General features: G+C 44.1%; 1 protein-coding gene and 2 pseudogenes across 1 annotated transcript; all 3 read left to right on the top strand.

The window, feature by feature from the left end:
• Positions 1-8,331: 8,331 nt before the first annotated feature.
• On the top strand, positions 8,332-11,557 carry LOC146509611 (polyubiquitin-C-like; annotated as a pseudogene).
• A 10-nt stretch (positions 11,558-11,567) lies between these two features.
• On the top strand, positions 11,568-13,910 carry LOC146509610 (polyubiquitin-C-like; annotated as a pseudogene).
• Positions 13,620-14,021, top strand: LOC146509609 (polyubiquitin-like). The gene has a single exon (XM_085175489.1). It carries the CDS (start codon positions 13,620-13,622, stop codon positions 14,019-14,021), a length of 402 nt encoding a protein of 133 aa, XP_085031615.1.
• The last annotated feature ends 2,565 nt before the right edge of the window (positions 14,022-16,586 follow it).

Raw genomic sequence — 16,586 nt, 5'->3', positions numbered from 1 at the left:
AAATGCAAATAAGAAAGACAAGACAGCTAGCATCTGGAAAAAATAATCATTCCTGACTTCTAGCTTCATCTCCTGAACTAAAGTGAGGGCTTTAAAACATGAAGACATGCACAAACATGCTTATTTATTCCCGATATTGTCAGCAGATTAGACATATAACCATCCTGTCTCTGGACAGCTGACAACGAGAACAAACTGGGCTCTCTGTCCTGGTCGTTGTGTCCCTGGGCAAGACACTTTACCCTACCGCCTACTGGTGTTGGCCAGAGGGGCCGATGGCGCGATATGGCAGCCTCGCTTCTGTCAGTCTGCCCTAGAGCAGCTGTGGCTACGACTGTAGCTTGCCTCCACCAGTGTATGAAGGTGAGAGTGAATGAATAGTGGAATTGTAAAGTGCTTTGGGTGCCTTGAAAAGCGCTATATAAATGCAATCCATTATTATTATTAACAACAACTGGTTATAAGCTAACATGATGCCAGCTAATGTTAGGCTCCTAAAAATCACGCTTTGAATGTGATAAATAGTTTATTCACTAAGTGTCCAAGTCCAACAATGTTTGGTGTTTTACTGTGTTTTACAATGTTTTACTGATGCCAACTAACAGCAGCTAACAGCAGCTAACAGCTGCAAAAACAACTGTGTTTACCGACAGAAAAGCACAGGATATCTTCAACTCACCTTAGTGTGGTTGTAATTGGTCAGTTTCATTGACTCATCAACTCATATTGAAACTAGAGATGGCACGATACCACTTTTTTATGTCCGATACCGATACCGATATCATAAATTTGGATATCTGCCGATACCGATATGAATCCGATATAGTGTGTTTTTTAATCAACAAAACGTTTTTTTAATATCTTGCTGCATTTTGTATAAGTTTATACTCAAGTTTAAATAAATAACAACACTAAAGCTACTCTGTTATACCTGTATGTAAAAAATACACTGCGTCCAAAATATGTCATAGTTCAGCAACACTGATCAATCTAATAAAGTTAAACCTGCTCCATCCTCCCTATTCTGGTATTTTAAAGAGTACTTAGAAGAAATTTTAAGCAACCTAACTAATAGGGTTGCAAACTCCCAGCAAAAAAATAAATAAATAGGGAACCACCCTCCACCTCATGATGCTTAATCGATGTAATCAAATTTAATTTGATGCAGGGGGAAAATGCACAAAAATAAATTATTTTTCAAGAATAATTAAATAGATTCAACATCTTTCTTCAACAGAATTGCAGACTGCACAGATGGTATCTTCCCAAAGGAAAAAGTACTATAACTTACGAGGGTATATTAGACTTAACAGTTACTATATACAGTAATGGACTTCTATATATTTTACACAAGATTAAAACTTTGGGTGTAAGAGTCAGATAATTATTTATTAAAAACTAGACATTTTAAATGAGACTAAGAAAGAAAAGTATGTCTTTGTGCCCCCTTTTCCCTGTTCATGCCCTATCAGCCCCCCTGGCTAAACTTTGCTAGATCCGCCCCTGCACAATTACCAGCCGTCAGCTATGTAGAAAAAGATCCTGGTGTAGAAAGTAATATTAAATAAATTCTAACAACAGCTTATCAAGCTTAAACGTGCTGCTGTTGTTCAGCCGCTGGTTTCCTCTTTCTGGTGAGAAGTGGGCCAAAAACTAAGAAGAGAGACGGACTCGCGACAGAAAAGCAGATCAGCTGATCATTAAGCAGTTTCACGATTGAAGCAGCAGGAGAGAGAGAGAGAGAGGCAGTCGCTCCAGGTATGGTTGTTAAGCTTAACGTGGGAATGCTTTACAGACATTCAGAGATGAACTTACACACTTGCTTTACTTCTCTCTGGGAAAACTTCCTCATAGATGAAATGCTGGTTTGCTAGCAAGGCTACAAATACACACAGCCGCTCTATCACGTGATGCACACTGCTGCTACGTGCTACGGTTATGAGCCGAGTTACACCGCGTAGCAAGTTTTGTGAGGTGCTTTTTTGATCTTTAATGGATCGGATTACATTTTTTATTTCTCGCCGATATCCGATCCAGTAATTTGGGTCAGTATCGGACCGATACCGATACGTAATATCGGATCGGTCCATCTCTAATTGAAACTCTTTTTTTTTCAGATTTTTACAGCTTCCTCCAGCGTAAATACATGTGGACACCCAGCATATTGAGAAGCTACACTCACTACAGACGAATTGTTTGTCCTACTGAGGCCACCAACAGAACTCAGTTGACAGCAATCTACAATTGACTAAAATATGGTGGTGAGATTTTACACACTATAACTTTAAGACATTACCTTTAGACAATGAGCGGAGATGTATTCAGAACTTTCCAGTTAGCATAAATTTAGAAAAGGCCCCTGCATGTTTTTCATATGTGCTAAACTACATGTCGGGACACAGTCTGCGAGTACATGACTGGCCTGTTTGGCATTGTTGACGTCCTACTGTGCATGTCTAACTACTTTTTCACTGCAATTCCTGAATTTATCAATGAGAGAATAACTATTATAGCCTCGGTATAACAGTAAAAATCAAAGCATCAATATAAAGACTCACAAATGTCGGCAGATTCCTGGAAGGAGGCAAATAAATATGAGGGAATGTAGTGTCTGACAGGTTAGGCGCATTTTAAAAGTGATTTAGGTTTCATCATGTTGATAATTGCCTGATAAATAGCAGCAGCAAAAACAGAAAACCATTTCAAAGAGAGGAAAAATGGAGAATAATTTCATCATTTTCCCTCGCTGCAGCATATGCTGTGTCTTAATAACTGGGTTTTTTTTATTGCAGGCAGAAGAATGTACTAATTGCAAACACATTAACTGGGAAATGAGCCCCTGCTGAGGTAAAAGGAGAATATTATCATTTCTTGTAGGCGCATACATTCCACTTTTCACACTTTTGTGACTGTAAAATGTGAGTGCTAGTGCTCTACTTTATAACTCAAAGGAATAAATTTTTCATTTTCTGGAAAAATTCATTCCTTTGAATTATAGAAAAGGAGTCCCACGCACTGTCAACTCTCTGGCACGTTCTGCATTGAAGGTCCAAGGTGCCGTATATGTTGAAGGGCTGCGGTCTGAAACAGTTTTGAATGAGAATGCTTGGGAACTGACAAGACATGCAGAACATCATGTTCTTTTGGTCCAGGTTGTTCACCAGGATCAGCCCTGCAACAGCGCTGAGAACAATTTTGAAAGAAGACCTTAAACAGGAACGTAAGATGGGAAACATTGCAGAATGTCATTCATTTTATTTATATTGGATGTCTCTACAATTATTGAAGAGAAAATTAGTAACCGACTTAATATGCATGCATACATACATGTGCATGCATGCATCATACGCTTGATGCTAAAAGCATGCTGGATATGTGCTAGCTGTCTAAATAATCAGGTACAGGAAAAGGTTTTAAAAAAAGTGTGCAGTACTAGCAGCAGCACAGCATTACAGACAGAAATATATGAACATCACGAAGCATTCAGCAGCTAAAGAGACAGATGGTTCCCTCAGGAGTTTGAGGAGCCTAAACCCAGGAGTAACACAGGGGCGGATCTAGAACGGTGGCAATGGGGTGACAAGGGCCACCCTAAAATGATGTCTTGCCACCCTTAGTACCACCCTAGTTTTGCTTAAGACAGACTTGTTTAATAAAATAAGATACTTTGAGGGTAGTTACAGTTAGCAGTGAATATAAATTCTAAAACTGAATATATTGCATAGTGTTACCTGCCTCCACCATTAACAAATGGTTCAGCCCATAGCACAGACTGTTCAGTAGCAACAATGCCTAGGATTGTGCCAGAGCACATTTTGAACAACACCATAGGGGGAATTTCAGGTTGTTACATGCTGGAAATGGAATGAAGGTGAGTGTTATTAACCCTCTGGGGTCCACGGACACGCTGCACCTCCGAATCACATGACTGATTTAAGCTGACATAGCAACAAGTCTCTATTTCAGCCCTTGTTAAAAGTTCAGACTTCAAAGTATACTCCGGTTTTTAAATTTTAATTACAGCCTAGTAAATCCAGAGTTATGATAAATATATATATATATATATATATATATATATATATATATATATATATATATATCATGTATAAGCCATGATTTTTTTCTAAATACTATCGTCACTTTTTTTTTTGTTGGTCTGTCTTTTGAAAGCAGCGCAAATAAAAAAGATTTTTTACTTACAAGAAAGTCTCATCTCTGCTGTTCAGTACTGAACAAATGTAAACTCTTTAAAATTATGCGAAATTGCAAAACACTTGCAAGACACTAGCTGTGTCTCTGATAAAACCTCTGTAACTTCAGGCGTTGTTTATATGTTGATTCACGCTTTTCTTTAATTTTTGTTCTACACCACGTCAGTGTCTTGGTGTGTCAGGGTCCGACTTCACACAAGGTCTTAAATAATCAGGCCCCATCTTATCTTAATGACCTTGTAGTACCATATCACCCTATTAGAGCACTTTGCTTTCGCACTTCTGGCTTACTTGTTGTTCTTAGAGTATTTAAAAGTAGAATGGGAGGCAGAGGCTTCAGTTTTCAGGCCCCGCTTCTGTGGAACCAGCTTCTAGTTTGGATTCAGGATTGAGCAAAAGCTTTCCTTTTTGCTAAAGCATGTAGTTAGGGCTGGATCAGGTGACTCTGAATCCTTACTTATGTAGCAGGATGAACATTATATTTACTGGTTGTTGATCCCACTATTAGTAAGGCACATAAGGGGGCGCTGCTATAAATAGTAGCGGCTATCTGAGCGCCCCGAATTGCGTACCTGTTGTCATCCCCATCCGGCTTTTTGGTCACCTGACCTCCCCCAGTGTTGCAGCTAGGAGTTACGTACATGTCACTGCCAAACCTGACTTGGTGATACGTGTGTTGATTAGTGTTACTCATGTTACTAATATCACCTGTGGATACCTTCTTGAAGCCTCCATTACGGCTGGTAGGTGTTCATTTGGTGCCACCGATCGTTTACCAACCACCGAGCGGAACAGTATAGCTGCCGAAGCCTCTTACAAGCCACCTCGTTAGTAAATTTGAATCACCTCAGCCCTGCTGTGACGCAGCTTGTTGGGTCTGCGCAGCAGCAGGCCCGCTGGTTCAGAAACTTATTCCTGTGAACAAATCAAGGCAAACAGTGATCGATCGGTTTTAACTTGCGCAAGGGAAGCCCCAGTCGGTGTCTCAGAAAAGCACTCTGAACCCAACCTCAGACGACTCCGACTCCGGCCTCCGCTTGCCGCCTTTTATTGAAAACAGTTACAGTACACACAAGCACCACCCATTGTAAAAAAAAACCTATGGTTATAAAAGATAAGGCACTGTTTGTTTGTGTGTGTGTGTGTGTGTGTGTGTGTGCGCGCGCGTGCGTATGCACATGAGTGAGTGTGTGTCTCTGTGTGCATGACTTCCTGATTACAACAGGCCCGGATATCCAAAGGCCCCCCAAAGTGCAAAACCCCAAGGAGGACCACCGGAGAGACAACCGCACCACCCTCCCGGAAAGAGCTGAGGAGAGCCCCAGACATGGGGTCACCCAGCAACCACAGTGCCCTCTGCACTGTGGTTGCTGGGTGACGACCAGGGCTGGCATATATGTTAATGGACATAATAATTTAATTAGAGTAGTCGGACGAAAATTTGGAGTGACACAGTGACAGTGTCTGCTCCAGATTCAAGGTTTAATTTAGTTTGTTGTATGCCTGGCTCTCTATTGTCTTGATTTGTAATTTTGTTTTTTGGTACACCACTGGAAGGAGGCCCTTTTTCTAGCTGCAGATCACAAGTGTTTTTCTGCAGCTGGGTCAACCCCAGCATGTGCATATTAGTTTTTCTTTTAACACATCCTAACTTTCTTTGTTTCTTTTACTCAGATGCAGAGGGCCTAAAGTGGAGGTGACTGGAGTGCCTCGGTGGTGGGATACTTTGTGTATTGCACAACTGCGTTTTTAGCCGTGTTAGAGTGTGAGTATGTGATTGTGTGCTGCACTTAAGTATTGGTGATTTTGTCTTTTTTTTTCTTTCTTTTTTTTTTTTTTTGTTTCTGGATATGGCATCCCTATCCCCCCACTGGTAGGCTTCGGCTCTTAATCTTTTAGAATACCTGTATATTAATATCCCTGTTTGTGCTTTTATATGCTGTTTTAAATAGTTGCTAATAAATTGTCAATTTTCCTCATCATTGAACCATGTCTCTGTATTGAATATAATGGACCTGAGTGTCTTCCTGGTAATTAGCATTACTTCGATCCCAGGGTAAAATTCCCAGGGCTGTCTTTTATTACATTGGTGAAGAGTGTTCATTCTGTCTTTTTTCAGGCTGCCATGGTGTGCCATCACACTCAGCTGCTGTGGCTTTGTTATCTCTACATCACGTTCTCATGCTACATGTTCATAAACACATTCTTAATACATATTTCATTTGAATCAGGCTCTCAGAGCTGCATTACAGCCAAACTCCCAAAAATAGAAACCCACAAGGCCCCATCTGAGCCCAAGTTGATTTAGTTTACGGTGCTACATTTATTATTGGTGGGGGGTAAAAGTGGGCACTGATCACTAATTACAGTCCTGGAAATAAACTTTACAAACCAAGAAATATAAAAATGAGATGCTCAGTGTGTCTAAGCAGATATATCACTCACTGACCTGCAGTCATTCCCTACAATCTTCAATCTGACTTTACCTTGTTGGAATTTTCTAGTCTCAACTGGGTGTTGACAACATGCCTAACCTAGTTCAACTCGTTTTTCATGATGTTGCTCAAGGAAACAAAATAAAGAGATGTCATATTACCTAAGGGACTTACAAAGTGTAGAAGCATTACATTGAAGGTTTTAGAAGTGTTCAGTTCAAGCCACAAAGATAACAATATGTCTGTGAGGCCTCAATAAGTTTAGCATACTCTAAGATGAAACTAAATGCTGATCATTGTGTTCAGCAATGTAATGTAGTACTCCTCATACAGATTTATCTTAGCTCATTGTCAAGTCTCCATTCCAGTTTGTGTACATGCTTCATGAGACTAAAGAGAAACATAGCAGTCATGCTTTTACTTTATAATAACTTTCACACCCATATTTTCACTGATAAGAACTAGATTCAAATAAACCAAGTTAGAATAAGCTACTTAACTCTTATTTTTCAATCTATATCCATGACGCTTGAATGTGACACGTAGCCTATACTTCTATAGCCTAAAATATATATAATGGTTTGTCGAATTAGGTCACATTTAAGCTTCTTGTTTTGACCTTATTGTCATAACCAGTCATTGGACATAACCATAACTTTATCATGAAACATTACTTACTGTAACACAGCAACCAATCGCTGATCAAACAAACAACTGTGTCATCCAATCAGAAGCTCGGGGAAGAATCCCGTTGCTGTGCTGGTTCGAGCAAGTTCCTGAGTGCACACGTCGGTCTTGGCGTCATGCGAAAGCCGTAGTGCATAGATGATATCATTCCGCGGGGGAGGATTTTTGAGTACATTGTTGCAAACATAATAGCTTTGACTTTGAAATATTTATATTTATTATATTTATTATATTATAATTATTCATTATTGAAGAACTAAGTAACAAAAATTGAAGCAGTGGCTTTCGGAAGGGTCAGAACTACTTATGTATGCGGATGGACATTTACAGATGACCTATACTATAAATAACTGCCAGCCAGAAAGACTCCCACAGTCCTGCTTGAAACTACAAAGGACAAGCTACGGAGCAGATTTGACATCAATTATCAATCGTAAGGGTTTTTCTATTTTTTATTTCTTATTTATTTTTTATTTTGTTGGATAAAGAATTGATTGTTTTTACAAATGTGTTGCTGTATCACTGTATTGCTGTATCAATGATGTTGTATCAATGATGTTGTATCACTGTGTTGAACGTTATTAGGGTTTCGCTAACAAGTGGTAACAAAGGTCTCCAAAATACAGTAGTTTTTCAGAATTATATTTTTCTCTTGTATAAAGTTTTTACATATTTAATTGTCGTTTCATCATCGATTTTCCTTTTTTTACCACCGATTTGTTACACAGCATTGTTTAGGTAACGTTCACTTACAGTAGTGACTCAGCACTTCCAGTAACCTCCATTACCGGCTGCTGAACAAAAGGAATGTCACTCACTCAAAATGATGCTTTGGCTGAGATGGCTCCTGCAGTTCTCATTCTTAGGCGCGTCATAGTAATATTATTTTATAGATTTTTAAAGCTTTTTAGTCCCTAGCTTGGACATTTATATTGTTTTTTGGTAAAGAGAAGTTTAATCAGTAATTTATTCATATCTGGAGCTTTTTGTATTAATTCTTAATAAGTATATTCCTCAAATTTTATACAATCACAAACATGCAGATCTTTGTTAAGACCCTCACTGGCAAGACCATCACCCTGGAGGTTGAGCCCAGTGACACCATCGAGAACGTCAAGGCCAAAATCGAGGACAAGGAGGGCATTCCTCCCGACCTGCAGAGGCTGATCTTTGTCGGCAAGCAGCTGGAAGATGGCCACACCCTCTCTGACTACAACATCCAGAAGGAGTCCACCCTCCACCTTCTCCTGCGTCTCAGAGATGGCATGCAGATCTTTGTTAAGACCCTCACTGGCAAGACCATCACCCTGAAAGTTGAGCCCAGTGACACCATTGAGATTTTGAAGGCCAAGATCCAGGATAAGGAAGGCATCCCCCCAACCAGCAGAGGCTGATCTTTGCTGGCAAGCAGCTGGAAGATGGCCACACCCTCTCTGACTACAACATCCAGAAGAGGTCCACCCTCCACCTTGTCCTGCATCTCAGCGATGGCATGCAGATCTTTGTCAAGACCCTCACTGGCAAGACCATCACCCTGGAGTTTGAGCCCAGTGACACCATTGAGAATGTGAATGCCAAGATCCAGGATAAGAAAGGCATCCCCCCCCCGACCTGCAGAGGCTGATCTTTGCTGGCAAGCAGCTGGAAGATGGCCACACCCTCTCTGACTACAACATCCAGAAGAGGTCCACCCTCCTCCTTGTCCTGCGTCTCAGGGATGGCATGCAGATCTTTGTCAAGACCCTCACTGGCAAGACCATCACTCTGGAGGTTGAGCCCAGTGACACCATTGAGAACTTGAAGGCCAAGATCCAGGATAAGGAAGGCATCCCCCCCGACCTGCAGAGGTTGTTCTTTGCTGGCAAGCAGCTGGAAGATGGCCACACCCTCTCTGACTACAACATCCAGAAGAGGTCCACCCTCGACCTTGTCCTGCATCTCAGCGATGGCATGCAGATCTTTGTCAAGACCCTCACTGGCAAGACCATCACCCTGGAGGTTGAGCCCAGTGACACCATTGAGATTTTGAAGGCCAAGATCCAGGATAAGGAAGGCATCCCCCCCGACCTGCAGAGGTTGATCTTTGCTGGCAAGCAGCTGGAAGATGGCCACACCCTCTCTGACTACAACATCCAGAAGAGGTCCACCCTCGACCTTGTCCTGCATCTCAGGGATGGCATGCAGATCTTTGTTAAGACCCTCACTGGCAAGACCATCACTCTGGAGGTTGAGCCCAGTGACACCATTGAGAACTTGAAGGCCAAGATCCAGGATAAGGAAGGCATCCCCCGCGACCTGCAGAGGCTGATTTTTGCTGGCAAGCAGCTGGAAGATGGCCACACCCTCTCTGACTACAACATCCAGAAGGAGTCCACTCTCCACCTTCTCCTGCGTCTCAGCGATGGCATGCAGATCTTTGTCAAGACCCTCACTGGCAAGACCATCACCCTGGAGGTTGAGCCCAGTGACACCATTGAGATTTTGAAGGCCAAGATCCAGGATAAGGAAGGCATCCCCCCCGACCTGCAGAGGCTGATCTTTGCTGGCAAGCAGCTGGAAGATGGCCACACCCTCTCTGACTACAACATCCAGAAGAGGTCCACCCTCCTCCTTGTCCTGCGTCTCAGGGATGGCATGCAGATCTTTGTTAAGACCCTCACTGGCAAGACCATCACTCTGGAGGTTGAGCCCAGTGACACCATTGAGAACTTGAAGGCCAAGATCCAGGATAAGGAAGGCATCCCCCCCGACCTGCAGAGGCTGATCTTTGCTGGCAAGCAGCTAGAAGATGGCCACACCCTCTCTGACTACAACATCCAGAAGAGGTCCACCCTCGACCTTGTCCTGCGTCTCAGGGATGGCATGCAGATCTTTGTTAAGACCCTCACTGGCAAGACCATCACCCTGGAGGCTGAGCCCAGTGACACCATTGAGAACTTGAAGGCCAAGATCCAGGATAAGGAAGGCATCCCCCCCAACCAGCAGAGGCTGATCTTTGCTGGCAAGCAGCTGGAAGATGGCCACACCCTCTCTGACTACAACATCCAGAAGGAGTCCACCCTCCACCTTCTCCTGCGTCTCAGCGATGGCATGCAGATCTTTGTCAAGACCCTCACTGGCAAGACCATCACCCTGGAGGTTGAGCCCAGTGACACCATTGAGATTTTGAAGGCCAAGATCCAGGATAAGGAAGGCATCCCCCCCGAACTGCAGAGGCTGATCTTTGCTGGCAAGCAGCTGGAAGATGGCCACACCCTCTCTGACTACAACATCCAGAAGAGGTCCACCTTCCTCCTTGTCCTGCGTCTCAGGGATGGCATGCAGATCTTTGTTAAGACCCTCACTGGCAAGACCATCACTCTGGAGGTTGAGCCCAGTGACACCATTGAGAACTTGAAGGCCAAGATCCAGGATAAGGAAGGCATCCCCCCCGACCTGCAGAGGCTGATCTTTGCTGGCAAGCAGCTGGAAGATGGCCACACCCTCTCTGACTACAACATCCAGAAGAGGTCCACCCTCGACCTTGTCCTGCGTCTCAGGGATGGCATGCAGATCTTTGTTAAGACCCTCACTGGCAAGACCATCACCCTGGAGGTTGAGCCCAGTGACACCATTGAAAACTTGAAGGCCAAGATCCAGGATAAGGAAGGCATCCCCCCCGACCTGCAGAGGCTGATCTTTGCTGGCAAGCAGCTGGAAGATGGCCACACCCTCTCTGACTACAACATCCAGAAGAGGTCCACCCTCCACCTTCTCCTGCGTCTCAGGGGTGGCATGCAGATCTTTGTCAAGACCCTCACTGGCAAGACCATCACTCTGGAGGTTGAGCCCAGTGACACCATTGAGAACTTGAAGGCCAAGATCCAGGATAAGGAAGGCATCCCCCCCGACCTGCAGAGGTTGTTCTTTGCTGGCAAGCAGCTGGAAGATGGCCACACCCTCTCTGACTACAACATCCAGAAGAGGTCCACCCTCGACCTTGTCCTGCATCTCAGCGATGGCATGCAGATCTTTGTCAAGACCCTCACTGGCAAGACCATCACCCTGGAGTTTGAGCCCAGTGACACCATTGAGAATGTGAATGCCAAGATCCAGGATAAGAAAGGCATCCCCCCCCCCCGACCTGCAGAGGCTGATCTTTGCTGGCAAGCAGCTGGAAGATGGCCACACCCTCTCTGACTACAACATCCAGAAGAGGTCCACCCTCCTCCTTGTCCTGCGTCTCAGGGATGGCATGCAGATCTTTGTTAAGACCCTCACTGGCAAGACCATCACTCTGGAGGTTGAGCCCAGTGACACCATTGAGAACTTGAAGGCCAAGATCCAGGATAAGGAAGGCATCCCCCCCGACCTGCAGAGGCTGATCTTTGCTGGCAAGCAGCTGGAAGATGGCCACACCCTCTCTGACTACAACATCCAGAAGAGGTCCACCCTCCACCTTGTCCTGCGTCTCAGGGATGGCATGCAGATCTTTGTTAAGACCCTCACTGGCAAGACCATCACCCTGGAGGTTGAGCCCAGTGACACCATTGAAAACTTGAAGGCCAAGATCCAGGATAAGGAAGGCATCCCCCCCGACCTGCAGAGGCTGATCTTTGCTGGCAAGCAGCTGGAAGATGGCCACACCCTCTCTGACTACAACATCCAGAAGAGGTCCACCCTCCACCTTCTCCTGCGTCTCAGGGGTGGCATGCAGATCTTTGTCAAGACCCTCACTGGCAAGACCATCACTCTGGAGGTTGAGCCCAGTGACACCATTGAGAACTTGAAGGCCAAGATCCAGGATAAGGAAGGCATCCCCCCCGACCTGCAGAGGTTGTTCTTTGCTGGCAAGCAGCTGGAAGATGGCCACACCCTCTCTGACTACAACATCCAGAAGAGGTCCACCCTCCTCCTTGTCTTGCGTCTCAGGGATGGCATGCAGATCTTTGTTAAGACCCTCACTGGCAAGACCATCACTCTGGAGGTTGAGCCCAGTGACACCATTGAGAACTTGAAGGCCAAGATCCAGGATAAGGAAGGCATCCCCCCCGACCTGCAGAGGCTGATCTTTGCTGGCAAGCAGCTAGAAGATGGCCACACCCTCTCTGACTACAACATCCAGAAGAGGTCCACCCTCGACCTTGTCCTGCGTCTCAGGGATGGCATGCAGATCTTTGTTAAGACCCTCACTGGCAAGACCATCACCCTGGAGGCTGAGCCCAGTGACACCATTGAGAACTTGAAGGCCAAGATCCAGGATAAGGAAGGCATCCCCCCCAACCAGCAGAGGCTGATCTTTGCTGGCAAGCAGCTGGAAGATGGCCACACCCTCTCTGACTACAACATCCAGAAGGAGTCCACTCTCCACCTTCGCCTGCGTCTCAGCGATGGCATGCAGATCTTTGTCAAGACCCTCACTGGCAAGACCATCACCCTGGAGGTTGAGCCCAGTGACACCATTGAGATTTTGAAGGCCAAGATCCAGGATAAGGAAGGCATCCCCCCCGAACTGCAGAGGCTGATCTTTGCTGGCAAGCAGCTGGAAGATGGCCACACCCTCTCTGACTACAACATCCAGAAGAGGTCCACCCTCCTCCTTGTCCTGCGTCTCAGGGATGGCATGCAGATCTTTGTTAAGACCCTCACTGGCAAGACCATCACTCTGGAGGTTGAGCCCAGTGACACCATTGAGAACTTGAAGGCCAAGATCCAGGATAAGGAAGGCATCCCCCCCGACCTGCAGAGGGTGATCTTTGCTGGCAAGCAGCTGGAAGATGGCCACACCCTCTCTGACTACAACATCCAGAAGAGGTCCACCCTCCACCTTGTCCTGCGTCTCAGGGATGGCATGCAGATCTTTGTTAAGACCCTCACTGGCAAGACCATCACCCTGGAGGTTGAGCCCAGTGACACCATTGAAAACTTGAAGGCCAAGATCCAGGATTAGGAAGGCATCCCCCCCGACCTGCAGAGGCTGATCTTTGCTGGCAAGCAGCTGGAAGATGGCCACACCCTCTCTGACTACAACATCCAGAAGAGGTCCACCCTCCACCTTGTCCTGCGTCTCAGGGATGACATGGAGATCTCTGTTAAGACCCTCACTGGCAAGACCATCACCCTGGAGGTTGAGCCCAGTGACACCATTGAGAATGTGAATGCCAAAATCCTGGATAAGGAAGGCATACCCCCCGACCAGCAGAGGCTGATCTTTGCTGGCAAGCAGCTGGAAGATGGCCACACCCTCTCTGACTACAACATCCAGAAGAGGTCCACCCTCCACCTTGTCCTGCGTCTCAGGGGTGGCATGCAGATCTTTGTCAAGACCCTCACTGGCAAGACCATCACTCTGGAGGTTGAGCCCAGTGACACCATTGAGAACTTGAAGGCCAAGATCCAGGATAAGGAAGGCATCCCCCCCGACCTGCAGAGGTTGATCTTTGCTGGCAAGCAGCTGGAAGATGGCCACACCCTCTCTGACTACAACATCCAGAAGAGGTCCACCCTCGACCTTGTCCTGCATCTCAGCGATGGCATGCAGATCTTTGTCAAGACCCTCACTGGCAAGACCATCACCCTGGAGTTTGAGCTCAGTGACACCATTGAGAATGTGAATGCCAAGATCCAGGATAAGGAAGGCATCCCCCCCCGACCTGCAGAGGCTGATCTTTGCTGGCAAGCAGCTGGAAGATGGCCACACCCTCTCTGACTACAACACTCCAACTCCATCCTCCACCTTGTCCTACGTCTCAGAGGTGGCATTAAATCAATGATTGAACACAGTTCCATTAATATTCCTTTCTTAAAATAAACAGATGATGGTATTAATGCCTTGTAACAAAATTATTTTTTTGTGCATTTTTGATATCAATAAAGGATTGAACTCCACTTAAGTGTTGCAGCTTTTTCTATAACAACTTTTACATGACAGACAGCAAGAGGGTAAAATAGACTTCATTTTTAGGGATGCTTTTTGCTGGAAAAGAATAGGCCTGTAAACTTTTCTCCTGAATAAAATATAAAACTAAACATGAATCATGGTTCAAGGCAGACATGATAAAACCATAAAATAAATTCTAACCAGTGCATTAAAAAACAAACAAAAAAACAGGCCATAGTTTAAAATTATGAATTCCCAATGCAATGACTTCTGCTGGTTCCATCCGATGTCTATGCATAAACAGCTAGATGTGACATATGCAAGAGAAATATAATGCCATAATTTCATATATGAAAGTGAAGATATGTTAGGAATAAATAGATGTGCTGGAAATTAGTTAAATACTGCCTTGAATTCTTAACATCTTTATATGGTGTATGTTGTAGTATACTACTGGCTAAAATGAAGCTTCATGATAGGAGTCCTTAATTAAAGGATGCTATATTACTATACCAAGGCTGGACTCAATGCTGAGTCATTGCAGTCAATGCTTTCTACAATTAATAAGTTGTAGATTGAATTTTTTTTTCGGCAAATGTGGCTCACAAAACATCTCTTAGAATGTGAACATTTAAATATTGGAAGCCTCTTTGTGTAAGACATCTTGAGAAATGCTTAATAAGTGGTAGATCGATGAATGTTTTTTTCCATACAATTGTTGGGCTGAAGTAGGGCTGGGCTATATGGCCTAAAATCCATATTGCGGTATAATTTGAAGCATGTGCGGTAACGATATATATATTGCATTATATTCTTTTCTTCAGTATACCATATTTTCCGTACTGTAAGGCACACTTAAAATCCTTTAATTTTCTCAAAAAAACGACAGTGCGCCTTATAATCCGGTGATCCTTATGTAGGAATTCTGGTTGTGCTTACTGACCTCGAACATTTTATGTGGTACAGGGCACTCAAAAATCTGTCAAAAAATGTTTTAGTACGACTTTGGTAAGCTACAAAGCCACACCGCTTGATGGATTGTCGGAGCATTACAGCTACCATAATCAGGAGCCTCGCAGAGTAATCTGGGTCCAAAACTCTGTTCGCTTCAGGTCCCAAAGTCAAACAAACACTGCGGCATCACTGAGAGTTAAAAACCATCTAAATTCTTTCATCTTTAATAAAATGGTCAGTGTTGCTACTTTACCAGGTGTAACAATTAAGTTTAACAACCAGGCATCCATGAAAACAGAACTTATTAAATTTTATGGAGTTCGAAGTTAGCAGGAAGTTAGCTCGCTAGTTTCAACCTAAACATGATATACCATGTTCTGACTAAGAGATGGGAACAACAACATGGGAATAGAGCAGCTGCGAGAGAATTCAACATTAATGACTCAATGGTACGGAAGTGGAGGAAATGCAGTTTTTGGATGGCCAGTTGAAAGTCTAACCCAGGGGTAGGCAACCTTTCTGATGATGAGTGCCATCTAAAATTTCCTCAGAAGTCAGTGTGCCATATGACTGCATTAGCAATAAATTTAATAATGCTCTATATTAACAGTTACACACTATATAGAACAACTTTATAGAATTAAATTATATTTGTTCGCAGATGTTTGCAGCTATCAGCGAATAGTTATCAGCTATTTTGAAACAAAAAAAATAAAAAGATACTTTTTATCCATAACAAGAACTCCAGAACAGCAAAAGAACTGTACAACAGAAAATGCAAATGCTATTTATGGTCTCCTCGCAACAATGATAAGAAAAATAAACTGAGCCAATATGGCATGTTTGTTAATACACATGTTAATGTGATCTCTGGTCTCCCACTCAGAGACACAGGACGGCTACCTGAGGACACTCTTCATGTGAGAGAAAATCTGCTCACACGTATGTAGAGCCAAATACTGTCAATAATGCCTCTGCAATGTTCTGAAGACAGTTAAACTTGTCAGGTAGTAATGTCCAGCTGGTGAAAATGCAAGCTCCATTAACACGCACAGCTATGGATTCCAGCTGCGTTCGTAGTTTTGCAAACTTTGACCCCACAGAGTCGAGGTTTTCTGTTCAAACAGCTGCATTTCGATGTCGCATTAACTGGCATTAACTCAGCCAGTTAATGCAAGACAAATCCAGCTGTTCATTAAAGCTTTCTGGTTTGATCTGTCTTGAGTCTTCGGGTGCATCCGTGTATTTCCGTGGTGCTTATGCTGCACTGAGCAGAAAGCTCCTGAAGTGTCGGAATGTGGAAATTTCAACATTGCTTGAAAAAACTGCCAGCTAGCAACGTCCCTCTCATTGGTAGGCTAAGTTATGTTTAGCCAATTACAAGGTGAATCTGGTAGTTGGGGTTGTAAGCTAAGATACCGTCATTAAGAAGCGGCACAA

The sequence above is a fragment of the Neolamprologus multifasciatus genome, chromosome 10, assembly GCF_963576455.1.
Source record: "Neolamprologus multifasciatus chromosome 10, fNeoMul1.2, whole genome shotgun sequence".
Taxonomy (NCBI): Eukaryota; Metazoa; Chordata; class Actinopteri; order Cichliformes; family Cichlidae; genus Neolamprologus; species Neolamprologus multifasciatus.
Note: the sequence above shows the minus strand (reverse complement) of the source record. Positions and strands in the feature narration are given on the sequence as shown.